This window comes from Saccopteryx leptura, chromosome 3, assembly GCF_036850995.1.
Source record: "Saccopteryx leptura isolate mSacLep1 chromosome 3, mSacLep1_pri_phased_curated, whole genome shotgun sequence".
Classification (NCBI taxonomy): Eukaryota; Metazoa; Chordata; class Mammalia; order Chiroptera; family Emballonuridae; genus Saccopteryx; species Saccopteryx leptura.
The window spans coordinates 191,162,546-191,184,070 of NC_089505.1; the positions used below are offsets into that span (position 1 = coordinate 191,162,546).

At 43.7% G+C, this 21,525-nt stretch overlaps 1 protein-coding gene across 2 annotated transcripts; it reads left to right on the forward strand.

Annotated features, from left to right (window-relative positions):
* The first annotated feature begins 903 nt into the window (after positions 1-903).
* CD83 (CD83 molecule) lies at positions 904-21,166 on the forward strand. 2 transcript variants are annotated; one of them, XM_066377096.1, is made up of 5 exons: positions 904-1,122; positions 1,210-1,325; positions 15,388-15,607; positions 18,628-18,734; positions 20,032-21,166. In XM_066377096.1, the coding sequence occupies exons 1-5, from the start codon at positions 1,020-1,022 to the stop codon at positions 20,155-20,157; spliced, it is 672 nt and encodes a 223-aa protein (XP_066233193.1). In that variant the 5' UTR covers positions 904-1,019; the 3' UTR covers positions 20,158-21,166. The 2 variants fall into 2 exon arrangements, with proteins under 2 accessions (XP_066233193.1, XP_066233192.1); XM_066377095.1 differs by having other exon boundaries at positions 908-1,122; positions 20,029-21,166.
* Positions 21,167-21,525: the final 359 nt, after the last annotated feature.

Sequence of the window (21,525 nt, forward strand, 5' to 3'; positions counted from 1 at the left end):
CATTGCAGATAGGGATCTAGTTTGAGCACACCTCAGTGGAGGTAATTTTATAAAATTCCTTTGACCTAGCACAATTTCCTCTATGTACTTATTTTGACAAAATAATCACTATTAGAGCAAAGGTTCATCTATACAAAAGTTCATCTTAGTAACCACAGCATTGTTTGCAATATTAATAAAGAGCCAACCTAACACCAACACTATCTAGACTAGTAACACTGTACTGTATTAATAATGTCTAACACTTATTAATTCTAATTTATGTTACAACTGTAGGATGGAATATATGCAGCCACCAAAATGATACTGTTGAAACTGGTCATGTAGAAACACTTGCAAAATATGATATTAAGCTAAAATCAAATAGGTTACAAAAGAGTATGTAGAGTCAGACCATTAAAAAGATCTTTTATTCACTGAAGCAAAGACACCAAATGTTACCAATAGTTATTTCTGGAAAGTTCTCTGTGTGTAATATTTATTTTAATAGGAGATAATCTCTGTTGGAATAATTTAAGCAGGCCGAGTGATACCGACTGATAACCCACGCCAGAAGGCAGGGAGCCAAGAACTACAGACTTGCTGCGTTCCTTGAGACGTTTAATGAGTTTTAAGCCATCACAGAACCTGGAGAGACTGAGGACCTGGGTTCACCCTTGACGGCACCTCGGACCCGCTGGGCGACTGGGGAAGCTGCTTGACCTCTACGAACCTGGTTTCACCCCCACAAAGAACACCCCGGCTGGCCTCGCTCCTGGCTTTGTTATGCGGGTCAGCGAGCCAGTGTCACGCATGTTGCACGGTTCGCACAGCGCCAAGCGCAGGCCGTTATGAGGGCGTTGCTGTTGCCGCTGTAGCAGCGGCGACGCCAGCTTGGGGGCGCCCAGGAGGGAGGGCCGGCGGGAACGCGTGCGGGAGCTGGGGGCGGGCCCGGGGGCGCCCCGGCGCCGCTGGCTCCGGCAGGGCGCGCCCCCAGCTTCCGCTACCCGCTGGGGATTCCCCTGGGCAGGCGCCCGGGGATGTCCCTACGCGCAGGTTCAAGAGCGCGCCGCGCGCCAGCGCGCCACAGGCCGGCAACCCCAGCCATGGCGCGCGGCCTCCAGCTCCTGCTCCTGAGCTGCGGTAGGGCCCGAGACCGCCTGTCGTCTCTCGCCTCCCGCGACACCCCCCCCCCCCCTCTTGCTCACGTCGCTGTCTCTCTTCTTGCAGCCTGCAGCCTGGTGCCAGCAGCGCGGGAAGTGAAGGTGGCGTGTTCCGAGGATGTGGACTTGCCTTGCACCGCCCCCCGGGACCTACAGGTCCCCTACACGGTCTCCTGGGCCAAGGTAAGCTCCGAGATGCCCGCGGGTTGGGGTCTGGTCGGCTCTGTCGGAGGCAGCGGGCTGGCGACTTTATGTGGCTGTGGGTCCCGGAGTCTTCCGCGGCCGAACTCCACGTATCCAGTTTGCCCCCCCCACCCCACCCCAGATCCATGCGCCCTAAGGTACACAGCAAGCAGACTTAGATTTTGTCCCTGCGGACATGAAACCTTAAGTGGCCCGAAATGAATGACCTACGTGAGACGTGTGGAAGGACAGATTGCTTCGTTGGGTTAATTCTGGAGGCCACCTGTGGTTGGGCCGGTAGGCCAGGGAGAAAGCAGCCAAGGTGGATTTGGACATTGGACAGGATGATTTCTGATTTTTGGTGTTTGTGACTGTGATACCCATCAATTTGGGGGTGGAGGGTGATTAATTTGAAAGGAAGAACCAAGAGATAGACGCGATTGAGGTCTGTTTCATAGGTTGTAGTTATCTGCCAGTCATCCCCTTTCTGGGACACCCCTGGCATCCTTCCTTACCCCTTGCTTCTCTGTCCTCTGGCAGTCTTGAGTTGTCCGGCTCGGAGGGCGTCTGTGACGGTGCTTGAGCGATGTCCATGCATGCTAAGAACAAGTGTCATTGTCCCCACTGTGAAAGGAATGAGTTGCAGAGGCTTTTTTTTTAAGGGTTCCTCTCAGCTGGAACATGTTCAGATTCTAAGATTGCTGTTTTGGTGGCATTGCAAAGCCAAGCCGACACTGCTGTCCCAGGTCCTTTAACGAGGTTACTGCCATAACAGCACCTCCAGTTTAAGCCAAATAAATATGATGTCCTGGCTTTATTCTGCAGCTCTCTTTGGCCGTTTTACCTTGAAGCAAATCACGTGCATTTGTACCTTTCTGCCAAAACAGGGTTCTCTTCTGCCCAGCGTCAAAGATGCTGTAAAAACCCAAGTGTGTGTATCTGGCTGTTTAACAAGGCAGCATAGGACAGTTGTGTGTGTGTGTCTGTGCACACGCGCGTGTGTGTGTCCTCTGCTGACCAGATTATCAGTTCCCTGGAGACCGTGCAGCACAATTGCTGTTGTGTATTCTGAATGGCACCCAGAGCTTGCCGTGTTTATTGTGAAAGTAGGTGCTCAGTGAATTCAGGCTGGCACTTAGTGAGTTACGCATGGTAGAAATGGTGTTGCAGCCCTGGGACACAGTGTTGTATATGAAAGTAGGTATGTTACTGTTCTTACTTCAGTTTTACCTGTTCACTGTGGAATCAGAGAACACAATATTTCCAAATAGTTCTCATTGTAGAAGCAATAGTGTTTGAAAAAACTAGTGTAAAAACAATATGATTTGAGTGCTTAGCATCTGTTAAACCCTGAGGTAACTATTTACATGCATTAGCTGTTTCAAGCCTTCCAGTAGATCTTCCAGGAGATCAGTACTGTTTGTTATTCTCTCTACCTTGGAGATTAGGAAACAGCCTTAGGGAGTGACATACCTACTCCCTGTTATATAACTGGCTAAATGGTGGCATTGGGATCTGAACCAAGTAGTCTGACTGCACACCCTCAGTTCTTAAATGTCTATTTTGATGTTTGTTTTCTTTCTTAATTACTTAAGGCAGTGATTTTCAACCTGTGTGCTACAAGATTTTTTTAGAACATGCAATACTTGACTATTTAGTCAGGAGCACTGACCCCTTTTCCCTTAAGACTGTCAAATAACAAAAAAATGACAATAGCCAACACAATAGCTAGCTGTACAGTGTGAATGAATCAAAATTATACCTATTTTCTTTTTGTCTGTATTCTTTTTGCTACAGAATTTTGTAATTAGTTTATGTGTGCCGAGAGATGAAGAGGGGTGAAAATCGCTGACACAAGATATAGATAATGAAAGTGTCCCAGGGTTAGCCAGGCAGGGACATAGTTATCTTAAAGAAGGAGAACACATAAAACCACTATTCCTTCCAGAAAGTAATAGATAGATAGAAAGAAAGAAAGAAAGGAAAGAAAGGAAAGAAAGAAAGAAAGAAAGAAAGAAAGAAAGAAAGAAAGAAAGAAAGAAAAGAAAGAAAGAAAGAAAACAGTATTAATATCCACAGGGGCATAGTTATCTTAAAGAAGGAGAACACATAAAACCACTATTCCTTCCAGAAAGTAATGAAAGAAAGGAAAGGAAAGGGAAGGGAAGGGAAGGGAAGGGAAGGGAAGGGAAGGGAAGGGAAGGGAAGGGAAGGGAAAAGAGTATTAATATCCACAAGGGAAGGGAAGGGAAGGGAAGGGAAAAGAGTATTAATATCCACAAGGGAAGGGAAGGGAAAGGAGTATTAATATCCACAGGGGCATAGTTATCTTAAAGAAGGAGAACACATAAAACCACTATTCCTTCCAGAAAGTAATAGGAAGAAAGAAAAAAGAAAGAAAGAAAAGAAAGAAAGAAAAAGAAAGGGAAAGGAAAGGAAAGAAGGAAGGAAGGAAGGAAGGAAGGAAGGAAGGAAGGAAGGAAGGAAGGAAGGAAGGAAGGAAAGAGGGAGGGAGGGAGGGAGGGAGGGAGGGAGGAAGGAAGGAAGGGAGGAAGGGAGGGAGGAAGGGAGGAAGGAAGAAAACAGTATTAATATCCACAGGGGAGTGATAAAAAAGTACTCATGAAACAAGCAGATAAAATTTCAGGCTATAAAGTTCAAACAGTTGTCAAGTTAAATCTTCTTGCACAAGGGCACTTGGAATGATACAGTAAACCATAGCAATTAACCTTCGGCTTCTCCTTGGATGTCAGCTGATGATGTAACTATAATGTATGTGTTTTTTTATTAAACATGGTTCTTACATGATTTACCCTGAAGGTCTCTCAAATCTGTGTTAAAAAAAAACAACCCCCAAAAAATGGAGTCTCTTTTTTTCTGTTGGTCCATGAAACAGAGTCATTGAAAAATCATACCATAGTTATGTTTTAAAGAAGTAAACTGTCATTATTGGTAGATAGTAGAGCCATGCTATGCCAATAAATGAATCAGATATCTTGAAAATGATATGCATCGTTTTTTCAAGAACTTTTTAACAGGTCTCAGCATATTCTATAGACATTTGTTGTTTTCCAACCCACAATTATACTTTTGCATCGATTCTTCTTTTATAACAAAAATGGATAGAATGTTCTGGAAATAAGGCCAGTGGTGAAATATTGAGGTACTTTGTTTTATGGAGGATTCAGTGTCTTGTCATTTCCTCCCCCCTGACATTCTTTTTTTTTTTAATTTTCTAAAGTTGGAAATGGGGAGGCAGTCAGACAGACTCCCGCATGCGCCCGACCGGGATCCACCCGGCATGCCCACCAGGGTGCGATGCTCTGCCCATTTGGGGCATTGCTCTGCCGCAATCAGAGCCATTCTAGCGCCTGAGGGAGAGGCCACAGAGCCATCCTCAGCACCCGGGCAAACTTTGCTCCAATGGAGCCTTGGCTGCGGGAGGGGAAGAGAGAGACAGAGAGGAAGGAGAGGGGGAGGGGTGGAGAAGCAGATGGGCGCTTCTCCTGTGTGCCCTGGCCGGGAATCGAACCCGGGACTCCCACACGCCAGGAGGACGCTCTACCACTGAGCCAACCGGCCAGGGCCGCCTCTGACATTCTTAGAAAACATTTCAGTCAGGCAGAGAGGTAGCTATAAAGTGAGACATTTAAACCTGGTGACTACAACCAGCGTAACTCATATCACCTCCTGCATCTTCACTAATGTGATTTATAAAACCTCTTTGCACAGTTATAGGGTGCCTGCAGGACAAGTGAAGCAGTGAGTCTATTAGAGTGAGGGTTTTCATTCTTGTACACCTTTTGCATATCACACTTGCGGTTATAACAACTCACAGTTCAGAATTCCATTGACCACTCAGTTCTCTGGCACCAGAGCATGCTGCCACTGTCCCGTTGGCACTGATCACTTGTGATTAACCAAAGGACCTATATAAACCTGGTATGTCTAATCATGTGCCCTTTACTAAAAGACTCAAAGTAGATGGTGTCCAAACAGTGTTTATAACATTAATGTGAGCGTGGATGAAACAGTGTCCATTTTATTCTCTCTGTTATGAAAGTACAATGGCGGGGGCTGGAGGAGGCTTAATAGAGGTGTGCACAGGGGGTCAATGGTGGAGCCAAGAGTAGGTAGAGATAGCTCAATTCTTGTTAACCCAGCTTTACTTTCCTGCTCTCTGAGTGTCCTCCTCTCTTTGATCCAATAATGTGTCCTCCTTTTGTCCCCTCCTATATTATATCTTTTAAGGCAGAATGAGCGATTGAGAAGAAATAGGAAAGTTATTGCAGAACACCCATTAAAGTTAGCTTTTAAAGCTGTAAATAGATTGTGGTTGTGGGGAGGTATTTTGAGAAAGTATGCAAACAGACTTTGGTCCAGCATTCTTCTTCTACTGGCTGTGACCTTGGGTTAGATTGTAGCATAAGAAGGCACAGCACAATCCCGTGTCTCCCAGGAGTAAGAATATCCATTAAAGGGCGACATCTGTGCTTCATACTGAGCACTCTTGGTTCACACTCTCATTAATGGAAGTGCACTGTTTGGAGGGAGAGGATGACACTGGATGAAGTATCTGGGCATGGTTGATGTTTGCTACTACTACTAATGAGTGGTTATTAATCAGAAAGATGTAGTGCCATCTTTTGTCATGCTAGGAGCTCTGATGACCTATGTTGATGCATAACGAAAGAGGATATATAGTTCAAATCTGGGTGATACTGCATGGGTGAGGACAGAGATGCGTCACAAGTCAAGTGCCCTCTTTAGATGATTTCCAAATGAAGGGAGAAAGGGGAAGTAAGACTGGTTTCAGAGAGTAGATCAGATTTGAAGTTTATAATATTTAGAAGAGTCCTAGCTGTGGAAGATCATGGGGTATTCTGTGGACTAAGTGATCTGTGGGAGAGCAGGATAATGGCTTGCATGAGGCTACTTCACCACACAGAGATTTCTAGGCCTTCGTTCAATATGAACTTGTCTTCCATGTACATGATAATTTCCTGTTCAGTAGAGTTATACTTTCTGTCTCTACTGCCTTGTGTAATAATGAACCACAAAGCAAGAGGCACTAAGGGGAGCAGAGTGCCTTAGGAGGGGCTGGCGTTGGTGTAGTCTGGGAAGATGTAATCTGTGCAGCCACAGGCCCTGATGGACCTACGAAGGAGCCATTCTCTGTGCTTCCTTGATTTTAGAACGCCATCTGCTGTAAGAGATTTCTCCTGTATTTAGGAGAAAAAGAAAATATTTGCTCATTAAATATAGAAACACTAAAACATTGAGAGGCGAAAGCAATGTATGTATTAGCATCAGAGGAAAGTCATACTGTCCCTATTGGTACTTATATTACGTGACCTGGTTGAATCAATTTCACGGGCTCCACATTAGATCAAACCATGCAAGATTAAAGTTGATTTTCAGATGTCTGTCATGTTTACACTTATATTATTTCATAAATATTTCTAAGTCTCAAGTATATACCAAGCCCTGGGCCTGGCAGTGGCCATTCCAAGGTCAACACAGATCTTTTGCAGAGTACCATCTTGAGCAAAGGCATGGACATAGGGATCCGCAAGCATTTTGGAGAGATTTAGAGGGATTGAGAGGGGAGAATTGTACAGCAGAAGGCTGAGAGATGGGGTTAGAAAGTAGGCTGGGAACAGATTGTGAAGAACCTTGAGTGCCAAACTATAAGGGCTTGAACTTCATCTTTTGACAGTAAGCGGCCATTTAAAGTTTTCATGTAAAGAATATGACATAATGAAAAATGTCACATTCCTTGTGAAGGTTAGAATCTGATTCGTCCTGAAAGATGAGTCTCACAGTAAGGCTCTATTCTTGCACTACAGTGAAACTTCCATCAGGTTAACTTGATGAGACCTGACCACAGGCATGGGATATACCTCCCCTTCCCTCTTGGTCACTAGGCCTGTCTACGTGATTCTGTGGAAGAGTGGGCTGGGCAGAATGTGCTTGCCAAGGAGGGGGAAATAGAAGTCTCAGCCAGACAAGAATGTCGATGACTGAGATTTTTGGATAATGATTACACAGAGCAAAGTTGCTCAAATCTTTTAGCTTGGAAGAGGGTAGAGAGGAAGAAGGCAACTGAGAGTTAAATAGAAAAAAAACAAAAACCAAAACCAAATCAAGCCAAACACTTGTTTTTCATGAATAGAAAGGGGAACTTAAATCACATGAGGACTGGATTATCTTAGTTCTGCACTTGATTATGTCACTCTACAAATAAGAGGAAGTTAAAAGAAGGTCTCAGTCAAGGGTAGTCAACCTTTTTATACCGACTGCCCACTTTTGTATCTCTGTTAGTAGTAAAATTTTCTAACTACCCACCGGTTCCACAGTAATGGTGATTTATAAAGTAGGGAAGTAACTTGACTTTATAAAATTTATAAAGCAAAGTTACAGCAAGTTAAAGCATATAATAATAATTACTTACCAAGTAGTTTATGTCAGATTTTCGCTAAGTTTGGTAGAATAAATCTTTATAAAACAACTTACTATAGTTAAATCTATCTTTTTATTTATACTTTGGTTGCTCCGCTGTGGCCCACCATGAAAGCTGGAACGCCCACTAGGGGGCAGTAGGGACCAGGTTGACTATTGCTGGTCTCAGTGATGTAAGGGAAGGCTTTATGTAGAGCAGGACTAAAAAGAGATTCACTTACTTAAAAAAGTGTTCCTCCGTCTATAACTGTTTCCATGATTCCTTCCTGGTTACTCCTGTGATGACCCCAAATTTTCTACCAGCAGTCCTTGGCGCAAACCAGACCTAGACTAAGGTACTTTCCTAAGATTCTTTTATACCCGTAAGCCTACTTTTGATTTTTGTTTTTGCACAGGGGATATTTGGGTAAAGTCCCTGTGTGTCGTGTAGTGCTGGGGTAGATATAAAAGCCCAAGCCTTGTTAATATCACTTGTATTTTCCCAGAGCACTGACTAGTCTACTGCTTGTTCTTGTACCAGTTCTCCAAGATAGGGTAGATTCCAGAAGAGCTGGGAGTTGTCTAGGATTAAGGGTCTAGCTGGGATAACTTATGGGAAAGTAAGGATGGTAGCTGCCATAAACAACCTTTATTCACCTTGGTCCAGACGCACTGGGTCAGTCTGGAGAGCAGAGGTTCTAATCAGATCAGGCCCTGGTGTCTCATCCCCAAGGAGTGGGAGACGTATGAGTCTGACGGATAAAGCAGGACTGGCCTAGAGGCTGGAGTGTGTGGGGATGGTGGAGATGGCCCCCTCTGTGACATACTTATTTATGGGATGATGCATTATATCACTATCAGTTAAGACTCATTTGTGTAGGATTATAATTCAGTCAAAAGTAGTTTAAAGAAAAGGGAATAATTAAAATGGAAAATATTTCAAAATCAAAGTATAGTTTATACTTCAGTTATGGCTGGTATTGTGGATTGAATTGTGTCCCACAAAAAGTCCTAAGGTCACATTGTGAATGTGACCTTATTTGGAAATAGGTTTTTTTTTTTATTTTTTCAGATGTAATCAAGGTAAAGTGAGGTCATACTTGATTAGGCTGGGTCCTAGTCCAATGACCAGGGTCCTTAAAAGCAGAGGAAACAGAGACACAGATACAGACATACACACAGGGAGAATACCATGTGAGGATGGAGGCAGAGACTGGAGTGATCTGTCCACAAACAGGAATGCAGGAGCTTCCAGCAACACCAGAAGCTAGGAGTGAGGTGTGAGACAGATTGTTCCCAGAGCCTTCAGGGAGAGCAGGGCCCAGCAAACACTTCTACTTTTGACTTTTGGCCTCCAGCTCTGTAAGAGATTAAATTCTTGCTGTTTTAAGTCACTCAATTTGTGGTACTTGGTCATAGCAGCTCTAGGAATCAAATACAGCTAGATTTTGCAGCTTATAAATATCCTCAGGGCTTCATGTCTCTCTGTCTCTCAGCTCCTCCTTCCTTCGTGTAGGTTTTACTATCACCCTCAACATGCAGTGAAATAGTAGCTGATGACTGCAAACTCGTATGTTTTCCCAGCGTCAAGTACAAAGGAAAAGAGCTTGCTTTTCTTTTAATATCTCAATGGATTTCTGATTACACTTCAGTGGCATTGATTGGGTCATGTGTCCATCAGAACCTGCTAATCTGGTCACAGATGTCAGGCTTGAGTTAGGTGTGCCTCCTCTAGAACCAGATGTTGTGCCTCATGAAGGACATGACCTCAGCCCACAAGGGTGCCCCTGAAGGTCCAGCAGTACCCATAAGACACGATGGGAGAAGGATAGATGGCACGAACAATGAGTGGTCTAACTTTACCTTCAAAGGGTTTTTGACACATTGTGATGGTGCTTTAGAAAATTCAGTGTTGTGGATATTTTAGAGACATTGTATGTAGAAAAATAATTCTTTCCAAGAACAGAGATTGGGAGTTTTAGAAAACTTTGCCAGAGAGGACACTGGAAGTATGAACAGGAATAACTGAGTGAAGTGGGTGGAGTGGAGAGGTATCAGAGATTATTTCTATTGCCAGTGTTATCAATTATAAAGTGCTTTTGTGTGTTTTCTGATTTGATTCTTAAAATAACTCCATGAGGTAAGTGAGGCAGTCCAAATGTGGAAGTGAGATGAAGTGGTTTTATGGAAGGTGTCCCAGCAAACTGATGGAGAGGTCTTTTGATTCCAAGACCAGTGCCCTTGCAACTTTCTCATGGTACCAAAAAATCACCCGTTCATTTCGCAAATACTTTTTGAATATTTCTTATGTGCAGAGAAATATTTAGAATGTTGAATGAAACCTTGGCTATGAATGGAAAAGAGGATAATGATATTTTTAGGGGCTTTCTGTGTGATTGATGCTGTGCTAGATGTCCACCTCCATCATCACAGGTATCTTTACCCCAACATTGTGAGATACAATGACCACCTAACCCCCACACCCCCATCTCTGTGGAGCAAATGAAGCCAGACAGCTATTTAGTCAGTTGGCCAAGACAGAACTCATCATGGTGGGGCTGAGTTTGGTTCCAGGTCCAAAGTCTGTGTTCTTAATTATGTTGCCTCTGCCATATTCGTGACTGTTAACAGCCATAAATTTATCTCTGTCTGTTAGAGCCAGTAAAGTTCAAAGTGGAAAATCATTTTTCCAATAAAACTACACTTAAAAAAAAAAGATGTTAATGTGCATACATTCTACCCTCATTATGACATCAACCTCCAAGCCAAACTATTTTGCACGTTATAAAGAGCTGTTTTTATGATGAATGGTTATTATATTGGCACTTTAATTGAGTCAGAAACCAAGGTACATGAATGTTAGTGCATGAAAAATGCAATAAAAAAAAGCTGTTCGATGTGATTGGAATATATCAGATTAATTTAATACCACCTTTAAACACTTAAAGTCCATACCTTTAAATGTTTAATCAAATTGTTGAAATAAATATTTACATGCATATAACATTGCCCTCAAAAAAAATCTCTTTCCTTTCTTGTAGTTTTCTATCACATTCTTAATGGATTTCATGTATAATAAATTTGGATTTCAGGTTTGTGATCAACATTCTTTCTTTGTCATAGGAATGGAAGTGTAGCCCTCTTGTATTCAAATATACTAATCTAGGAGGTTAATATATATTTCGATATAATGATGTAAACTTAAAAAACTACCTTATTCAGTAGAGTTTTTGATTAAAATATTGGTTTATTTTCAGCCATATTTAACTATTCATTTGATTTCTTTTATTCTGGTTGAAATTTGTTCATCATTAAAAAAAAACCACTTTAATTCACATGCCCTTAAAATTACTACTTGTATTTGATTGATTTAGTATTCAGCAAATTAAAGAGAGTTTATTTTCATTTAGGGCTGGTGGTTTCCTTCTGGTCAAATTGCAATTTTAGAGAAAGAATATGGTATTTAAATTATTTAGTCAAACTGCTGGTTGAGACAAGTCAAAAGTCTGTAGGCTTTCTGAAAATGAGATATCCTATATTTTTCCCTTTTCTAGTTCAATAAAAAAGGTAGAATGGTCAGCATAAGCATTAAAGCAGGGAGTGTGGATCTTTACAACATAATTGGGATGAGTGTTTAGAGAAATTAATTTGTCCAAATTGTGTGTGGGTTAGCCCTCTACAATATTAGCATGGGAAAGCATATGTTAAATCATTTCTATCAGTCATACCTGCCTGTGAGTGAATCTAAGGGTTCCTTTTGTTATAAATTACTATTTCCTCTAATGCTTTAGCAGAGATTCAGTGAAACACTTTTAGATTTGGAATGTTTAAAGATCTATTCCTGCCATGGTTGAATTTGTGCCAGTCAAATGATCCTAATAACACATAAAACAAAGCAAAGTTGAAGATGGGCTGTTTGCTGTTACTCTGTCTTCCTGCCACTGAAATTCTCCCTCGGTTCTTAAATGCTGCCGCAGCTGCGGCAGTGAGCTCACCTGGTACTACCATATGATAGCCACTTGGCTGCAGAGCTGAAGATAATGACTTGAACTTCTACATACCAAGCCTGTCGGTTCTGCTAGTGCTCCACTCCCACTCTCAGCATGCAACATTAACATAAAAGCTACAGCTATTTTTGTGGCTTGTAGGCAAATCCCAGATTCCCCAGTTGGAGTCATGTGAGAAGGAGTCGATGCAAGAAACGTCCAAACCTGTAGAGAATTTTTATGAGTTGACTTGAGCCAAACTGACGACAATAGCCAGGAAGCAAAATCTCAATGGATTGAGGAAATGCTCTGGAGAATGGCAGTTTTGCAGTTTATCTCAAAGGTGGAGATGTTAAAGGGGTTTATATGAAATCCATTGGTGGTAGATTAAGGGGGCGGGAGAAAGCAAAGCAGGGAAGTCTCTGGGATTGGATAAGAAGGCCGAATGGAGAAACACATACTTCTCTCACATTGGTGGGTATGGCATGGTCAGTAATTAACGTGTGCAGCACATGGAGATGGTGTGTGGGATCAGGAAAACAAGGAGGGGCTGTGGGCTCTGCTCTGTGGGGCTGTGCTCCGAGGGGTCTGGAAAAGGGGTTACTCTGATTTTTTAAAGGTATGTCATCTTAGATGCAAAAAAGACAGTAGACAGGTTCAGTTTAGGTCAAGATTCGCCTTTGTCACAGAAGCTCCAGGCCTCAAATATGACTACTCACGATGACCCACTCTTAGGAATTTTTTGTTCAGACCATCCTGTGGTTTGTAAGGCCTGTCATGCGTGCCTCCCCTGAGCTCCTCTGGTTTAGTGTGTGCCCCCTTTTTCATCCACAAAGGTATATCTTAAAATAACAAAAAAGAAGAGGAATAAGCATTGTCTATCCCCTCAGCTTGAAACCAGAGGAGGCTTATGAAATATTTCCAGGTACATACATTGTGTGACTTTATAGGTTCCTTTTGCAAGAGTGAGTTATCAGGCAAAGAGAGGAGTTTGTTACTGTGGCAAGAGTTCCCAGGTAAAGCAAGCAGTTTTTCTTATTCTCTGAATCTTTCAGGAAGACACAGGATGGGGCCATTGGAAGATGACTCCACGAGAATTGAGATCCTTTGCCGTGATCCCACTGATATCTGTGATGGGATATCACAATTCCGCAGGGTGCTTTGGGATTCCCCGTTCTGCCTTTCCCCTACTTCTTCTTGTCTTTCTCATGATCTCACCTGACTTTGTTTTGCTATTAGAAAATAACTATAGTCCACTTGGAGGTTTTGCTAGAGGCCCATGGAAATCTGACAACCAATCACATTACTGTTTGTTGCTGTGACTGCTGATGTTTGACATGAATTCCCTTCTGCATATAGGTAGAAGAAGGCCACTACCAGCCAGTTCTCATCAGCTGGGCATACTTACTTTGTAGGACCCAGCGGCTATCATGATAATCAGGCTCTCTTTATGTAAATAATCGCAATAATTTATGTCTCCACCAATTTGGAGGGGTTGGAAGTTTTGGTCTTGACTTTCAGATGGGCCTTTCTGAACTGAGGGAGGGAGCTACTAGATGGCAGAGGAGGCCCCCAGGAGAAAACCAGGGGCAGATCATCTCAAAATGATTATTGCAGTGATCATTTTGGACAAAGTGATTGTTAATCTCTTTAGATGCTGAGATATCAAGCAAAACAGAGTTCCAGTGAGATCTGTCAGAAAGAAATCTGAGTTGAATGCATTTGGAGTTCAAATTTTAAAAGACATCACTGTGGAGATTGCAGAGACTAGACTGACTTGATTAGTTCATACTGGAGGTGGGGGGTGGGACGTCTTGGAACAGGTTGCCATTGGTCCTGAATACCCAGCCCAGCGAAAGCTCTGGCAGACAGGAGCACCTCTGCCTGCAGCGAGGTGGGGGCAGGTGTGAGCAGACGATGAGGCCTTAGTTTGTGGTTCAGTTTGTCTTGAAAAGGGGAAAACTGAGCTATATTACATGTGTTCTAAAGTCTACCGGTTGCCTTATTTTTTTCTAAGGTTCCTTAGCCATGCCTACTTTTTTTTCCTTTTACTTTTGAACACCTAAAGGCCCCAGTCTATAGATCTTTGATTATTTAGGAAGGAACCTTTCAACATAAGAAGAACCGTCAAGAAATGAGATTTACATTCTTAGACTCGGTCTGAGAAAAGCCATTAGTCTTAGCAGCCCTGTGCCTGTGGTGAATGGAGCAGGGATCCTTGCAGCAGCAATAAATCTGCCAGCAGATGTCTCTGCAGCCCACTCCATGGGAATGCTGACTGTGCCTGAGGCTGTGGCAGCTGGAGCCTGAGCTTTCTGGTGACTTGCAGTGTGTTCCCTAACTTAATAAATTAAGCAGAAACCAACCACTGAGGCTGTGTGTGTGTGTGTGTGTGTGTTCTCTCCTGGTTTGCCTTGGCCTCACTGGGTGTTCCCCTAGTCCCTTGGTTATTTATTTCCCTGCACGATTCCCTTTTGAGAAGGAGGAGAGGAGTTGTAGGTGTCCCCAGGACAAGATGAAACATTGGCAGGTGGTGGCAAAGACAGTGGCCAAGAAGAGTGTTCTGGCAGTGTCTTACCCTCAGGTGGCACTCTGATGCTATTACAATGCTGGGGACAGGTAAGGAATGCCACTCTAGCCACCCAGCATAGGGCTAGGGGCTGCCCATAAACATCAAAAACAGCGATTAACCTTACTGTTTGTTTAAATCTGATTTAGAAGCTTTGAAACATTTCATTGGAGGATGGACAGGCAAGTTAATTAGGCAAATTAAAGATATATCTGGAGAAAAGAGAATTGATGGTGAATGCTTATATCTTTGAAGTAAGAGTGGATAAAAAGACCCCAGCAATTAATCACAAAGATAGTTCAGGGAAAGAAAGCCAGCCAGATTAGTTTGGCTAAGTTTGGCATCTACCCCAGTCAGGCTGGTCTGCCCTGGGGACAATGATCAAAGCTGTAACTGCCCTTTTGTGGGTACCTTCATATGACTACCAAATGATCCGGCACAAAATCTCCACATGACACTATTGTCACTTGTCTTCATACTGTAGTAGAGAGGGTAAGACCAGTGCCTGCGGTGGTGTCCTGGATGACCATACAGATTTGCAGACTTCCGAGAACAGGGACACTACTCACGGGGGGCAGCACTCATCTGTGTCTCCGTGCTTTTCATTGGGTTGTCTGGGAATGATCTTGACAGATTTAGGAATGTTTTCAAATAAAAGGCTGGGGTACAAACATAAGAATCAGTCAATGGTGAATTGGTATCTGGAAACAGGAGAACATTTAATATAGAACAGTCAGCAACAGAATCTGATTCAAAGTAATTGACCCACTTCATGAGGTCATCATCAACACATCTGTCACGTCAACAGCCACACTTTCTCTCTTACATTGGGTAGAAGGTGGGATACAAAGGATCATAAAATGTAGTCCTGATCTAATTCCAAAAAAGACAGAGCCTTGAAGAATTGTCATAGATTCTCTCTTCCTCCCCCAAAGGTCATACATTCACACAATATCTTGTTTAAAAAAAATTGTCGAGTATGGATTTTATAAAAACAAGAGGTAGCATCTTGGTGTGGAGGCAGGTCTGTCAGGAGAGCATGACTGAGTATGTTCTGTTTTAACAGCTTACGGAGGCTGGTGAAGAGTGGTTAGAGGTGCCCCAGGAAGAGCTGCAGAACTTTCACCAGAGGAAGCAAAAAGGCTCTTTTGAGGCCTTCAGTGAAGGGCTATATTCCCTGAAGATCCGAAACACTACCAGCTGCAGCTCGGGGACATACCGATGTACTCTGGAGGGGCTGGCAGGGCAGAGAAACCAAAGTGGCGTGGTGGTCTTGAACGTAACAGGTGAGGGGATCTGCTGCACTCGTTTTCTCTTGTAAAAATGCATGTGCACTTTGTGCAGGTCTTGCAATGGACCTTCTCAGTTGGAGCCCAAGTCAGAAGCTCTGGATCACATCTGTGGCCAAAAGCTAAATTCTACTTCAACAATGTCATGAGTTTTTCTTGAACTATGGACAGATCTATTCAGCCTGACTGTGGTAGATGCCAAATGTAGTAAAAAAACTAATCTGGCTGTTGTTTATTCATGTATAAAAAGTCCTTTGGAGCAAATAGAAGTATCTAAGTCTAATTTTGGAAGACAGAGAAATTGTGTGGTTCCCAAATACCAGATAGCTGTATAATGCTCTGCTCATTTGGGACCTTGTGACCTGGCCAAAGGTAGTTGCTTCCTGCTTCTACCTTTTGACATGAGAACAGCACTCCCCTCCCTCTTTACAGTGCTTGACTTTCGCAGTTGCTCAGCTTAGGCCAAAGGAAAAGAGTACAGCAAGAAAATAATGTTCCACTGACAGGATACACATTTTTGCTCCAAGAATCAAGGGTTGAGACAAGGATTAGCTCCTTGGAGGTTTTTCATAACTTCTTTATGTAGCTTAAAATGCAACTTTTGCCCAATTCTTGTTAGTGGCTGAGGCTTGAAATGACAAACATGTTGTTGTCATTGAGTCCCTGATATTTTACAATAGCTACCTTTTCCTATCAGGTATTTGAAGGAAATCTGAGTCAGGATAATATTCTGATACTCCCAAGAACACATCACTGTTCATTGGTCAGTGTTTAGATTTGGTTCACTGCTACGAACACATGTATGCACGCATGCACACATACACACTCACAAACACACACCCTTATAGCTCTTCTCAGTCACTAGCTCTTTACGTTGTTTTGTTTGACTTTGTGGAACCTACTATGCCTGACACGCTACATTCTCTGCTGTATCCTGGCACAGAGTAGGCACTCAGTGAATATTATTCACATGAATGAGAACTGAGAGCAGCTGGCAGGGAAGAGTGGAGGTAAAAAGAAAGAGAGAGCTGATTTTCTTTTCTTTCCTCTTCCAAGGCCTCCAAATTGCCCAGAAGTTAAGTGGTCAGACTCTAGAGTCACTTAGATCTCGTTCAAATATTAGCTGTGTTGTTTGTTAGCATGTGATCTTGGGTAAATCTCTAATAGATTCTAAACCTCAGTTCCAGCATCTCTAAAATGATGATAATAATTTCTGCAACATAGGCTTGTTTTGGAGGTTAAATGAGCTATTGCACTGGGTTGCCTAGTATAGCTCCTGCGGTAGACTGAGTGCTCAGTAAAAGTTAGGAACCATTAGGACAATGGCTCTCAACCTTGAGTCTTGTGAAAATCCATCCCTTGACTATTGCACTAACTTTTAAATTTAGTGTCTTGAGGCCCATCTGTGGTCCTTGGGAAGAACCCCCCTCATCACCTGCTCTCCACCTGCACCTGCCTGGCCTTCAGGCAGACTCAGTTAGCAACCTCGTTCCCCCAAACAGCTCACTGGACGTCATGCCTTAGCAGGGAGAGGCTGTCTCTGCCATGTCCCCTCCTGCACTGAACGCCTCACTTGCCTTCCCAGAGTGCTGCAACCACAGCCTTTAATAGCCTCGGGGAGCTATTCTGTCGGCCACCCTTGCCATCAGCCATGGTGGAGGAGCTTTAACAATTTTACAAAAGTATGTCTATTTGCTCTGTAGCTGGGCTGCTGCCCTGCCTCATGTCACAGTTCCACAGTCCTCCTGCTGTCCGCACACTAGCAGTCTACTCAACCCTGACGAAGGTAGATTATGTTCCAATCAATAAGTAGTGGTGGAGCTGATATAAAGGCAAATGAAAGCCAAGAAACACTGGACATTTGAAATGGAGGCTGATGGGCAGCAGCAGAGTAAGTCTGGACCAGACTCCTGGTTCTGCCATGTGCCTGAGTCCCTCTGCCTCTCTGGGCCTTGACTCTGTCCTCTGTATTTTTTTTTTGTTTGTTTGTTTGTTTTTAACAGACAGAGAGAGAGAATCAGAGAGAGGAATAGATAGGGACAGACAGGAACAGAGAGAGATGAGAAGCATCAATCATCAGTTTTTCTTGGTGACACCTTAGTTGTTCATTGATTGCTTTCTCATATGTGCCTTGACCACGGGCCTTCAGCAGACCGAGTAACCCCTTGCTCAAGCCAGCGACCTTGGGTCCAAACTGGTGAGCTTTTACTCAAACCAGATGAGTCTGTGCTCAAGCTGGCGACCTTGGGGTCTCGAACCTGGGTCCTTCCGCATCCCAGTCCGACGCTGTACCCACTACACCACCGCCTGGTCAGGCGACTCTGTCCTCTGTAAAACGAGGATACTCACACCTACCCCAGAAGGCTCAGTGAGATGCTGTCTGGGATTCCCATTGCACACAGCTGGCTAGAATGAGGTTGGGCTCTGGCTGCCGCCATCACCATCACTGCTGTGATTACTGCTGTCCTTCTGATGGCACAGATGTGAGGGGCAGGTCTGGGAGACAAGGACTTAAAAAGCAGAAACAAAGCATCTTAGTTTTTTTTTTTTTTTTTTCATTTTTCTGAAGCTGGAAACAGGGAGAGACAGTCAGACAGACTCCCGCATGCGCCCGACCGGGATCCACCCGGCACGCCCACCATGGGGCGACGCTCTGCCCACCAGGGGGCGATGCTCTGCCCATCCTGGGCGTCGCCATGTTGCGACCAGAGCCACTCTAGCGCCTGAGGCAGAGGCCACAGAGCCATCCCCAGCGCCTGGGCCATCTTGGCTCCAATGGAACCTTGGCTGCGGGAGGGGAAGAGAGAGACAGAGAGGAAAGCGTGGCAGAGGGGTGGAGAAGCAAATGGGCGCTTCTCCTGTGTGCCCTGGCCAGGAATCGAACCCGGGTCCTCCGCACGCTAGGCTGACACTCTACCGCTGAGCCAACCGGCCAGGGCGCATCTTAGTTTTTTTATTATGGTAGAAGAGTCCTGTTAAATGACTTCGTATTTCATTTATTTATTTATTTTATTTAGGATGCCGTAAGGAGCACAGAGAGGCGACTTTCAAAAAATACAGAGCTGAGATTGTACTGCTGTTGGCCTTGGTAGTTTTCTACTTAACACTCATCATTTTCACTTGTGTAAGTATCTTCTTAAAATATCTGTTATCATGAAAAGATCACCTGGGGCACCAGTCTGCATGTTTTGTAGATAATGTGAATCATTTAATGATAGGGAGAGATTGCCTCCATGCCCTGCACTTACTGAGATCCCCCCAGACTGTGAGAATCATTACAGCAAGCTCCCACTTGCTTTTTGTCTGGTGGCTCTGCACAGAGCACTGAGACGAGACATGAAGTAAGGTACAGGAAGGAGATTTGAGAAATGCCAGAGAATTCCACTGGAGTACTAGAGGCCCTTGCAGTTACAGGGGTGGAAAGTGCAGCAGTGATCACCCACCGTCCAGGGCAGATGCAGTGTTCTTGTAGGCAAGGGAGCAGCACAGCCGCCCTGTGAAAGAGCAGTGTCCTTCACCCGCCCCTGAACTATCTCCTCTTAGGGGCTCTCTCCTTATATTTTGTTACTCCCACTCACGTCTTGAGAATTAGCCCTGAGAAGCCAGAGCAGTGGGGTACATGAAGAGTGTCTGCTGGTCCAGTGCTTAGGAATCCTTGGCATGCCCTTGAGCAACTGGTAGCAGGCTCCAGTTTAAAGACCCTGAGCCTCTTTCTGCATAGCAGCTCATCTGTGTTGACCGAGGTTGTGGGGCAGTGGGGTCAGCGCTGAGTCTGACCCACCAGCAAGTGATCTTTCCCATATGTGTTGTTACCATCAGGAAAGGCTGGCTACTTAGGGACAGGGACAAATCTCACCCACAAGCTATGCCAGGGCTTTTTTTGGTTACTGATTGGGTCTCTGTTCATTTACTTGCTTCGCTGGCCATGTACTCATCTCTCTGGTTGCTATTTTAGACATTAATCAATTAAAAGACAACACAGTGAGCACCTACTGTATACAAGGCATTAAGCTAGGCATTGTAGGGGATATAAAGAGGTGTAAGACATAGTTCCTGCCTTAGAGTTATTTGTACATCAGATAATTGGAATTACTAGGCAATAAATTTAAAAAGTGAGTGACTTTAGTTTCTTGTTGTAAATGCCTGTTTCAGTGGGCACTATTTTTCTGTACAGATACTTAACAGTAGGGGCTTGAGATGACCCCAGCCTATAATCAGTTCATCCCCTGGTCAGAGGTTAGAGAGAGCAGTGAAATAATCCAAGCCTGCTGTCAAGTAAGTAAGGTAGCCAGCATAACAAGGGCTTCCAGAGTGAGCTGTCTGGTAGCCCTTAGTGAATGGAGTTTAAATTGAGGTGACAATAGATGCATTTTCCCAAGTGTTCACTTCTCACATATCTCTTTTATTTTATTTTTTAGAAATTTGCACAACAGCAGAGTATTTTTCCAGATTTTTCTAAACTCAGCACGGAACGAGCTTTTCTCCCAGTCACCTCCCCAACCAAGCCTGTGGAGCTAGTAACGCTACACAAAACAGAACTTGTATGAGCAGGACTTCTGCAGCTTGTTTTTCCTAAAGTCAAAGGCTCAGCGGTGTGCCTGTGTGTCACACAGGGCAGAAGAAGAATGTGCCCCACACTGAAGATGGCAGCCTTCCTGTGAAGTCCTTCACTGGACCGAAACCTCTGAAAGGGGATCGCACTACACTTTTGTGAACTGGACTTTGAAAACCCTCTCATGACCACAGAATATGGAGCCGCCTGCAGGAGGCTCTCTAGTGCTGCTTCCCCACAGCTCTCTTCTTAGCATTTCATTTGGCTATCTGGTCGACCTCTTTGAAATTTTTTTCAGTCATATAAAAGCTATGTTGAGACACGGTTGGGAAAGGATCTTGGAAAATATGAACCTCCAGAGCTGGCCCCAGGACAGACTCTTGAGGACAGCTGCACATCTGGGAAGCATCTCTTTGAATTTGCTATGTTTCCTTATACTAGCCCAGATGTTTTATGTCTAGGAGAAATGGACAGGCCATGCTGTGAGACAGTGGGAAACATTTAGCAAATAATTTCCTGGTGTGAAGGCCCTGCTATTACTAAGGAGTATTATGTGTACATGGAAAAAATGGGTCCATGAACTCTTCCCCAGCAGGGCCTTTTCATCTGGGAAAAACATCTATAAAGAAACGATAAAAAAAAAATGCCATCTTTATTTTTATATCTCTATGTATGCTTGTGAAAGGAGGACTTGTGTTTTTTCTCCTTTTTAAAATCTGTCTACAGTGAGATATCATTGCTAACTGACAAGCACCCTGACTATGGAGAGTGGGAAGACATCAGAGAGGGTGACAGTGGGACAGAAATCTGTTCAGTAACCTGGTGGAAATGCTAGACTAATCATGCAGTCTGGGTTCTAGCCCTAGTTGTCCCACTACCTGTGTAATCTTGGGCAAGATCTTAGGGTTTCTGTTGTTTCAGTTGGAAGGCAAAAGGTTGTTGTATGAGTTGATTGTAATGATATGTGTGAAAACACTCTGAAAAAGTATAAAGTACTATACGAATCTGAAACTCTATTGAGTCATTCCTTTACTATTGATTGCAGTGGTGTTCTGGGCAGGGGAGAATGATTCTCACTTTTTATGTTTTGCATTGTTCCAAACAACAAAAAAATCTATAAAGGAGACTCCCGTAGTCTTCTGTATGAGTTCCTTTGGGGAAGCAAGGAGGCCGGTTCAGTGGTCTGCTCTTGAAGCATAATCCATAAGTACTCCATGAGCCATGGAATGTGGGGAGAGGGAATTCACAAATGTCACATTAGTATTTTGGCAATTGTTATGTTTTGCTTATCAAATTTGGCCCCTTCCCTACTTGCTTTCCGAAGAGGTTTTACCCCTTCAGTAGTGTGTGCATTGCCACATAA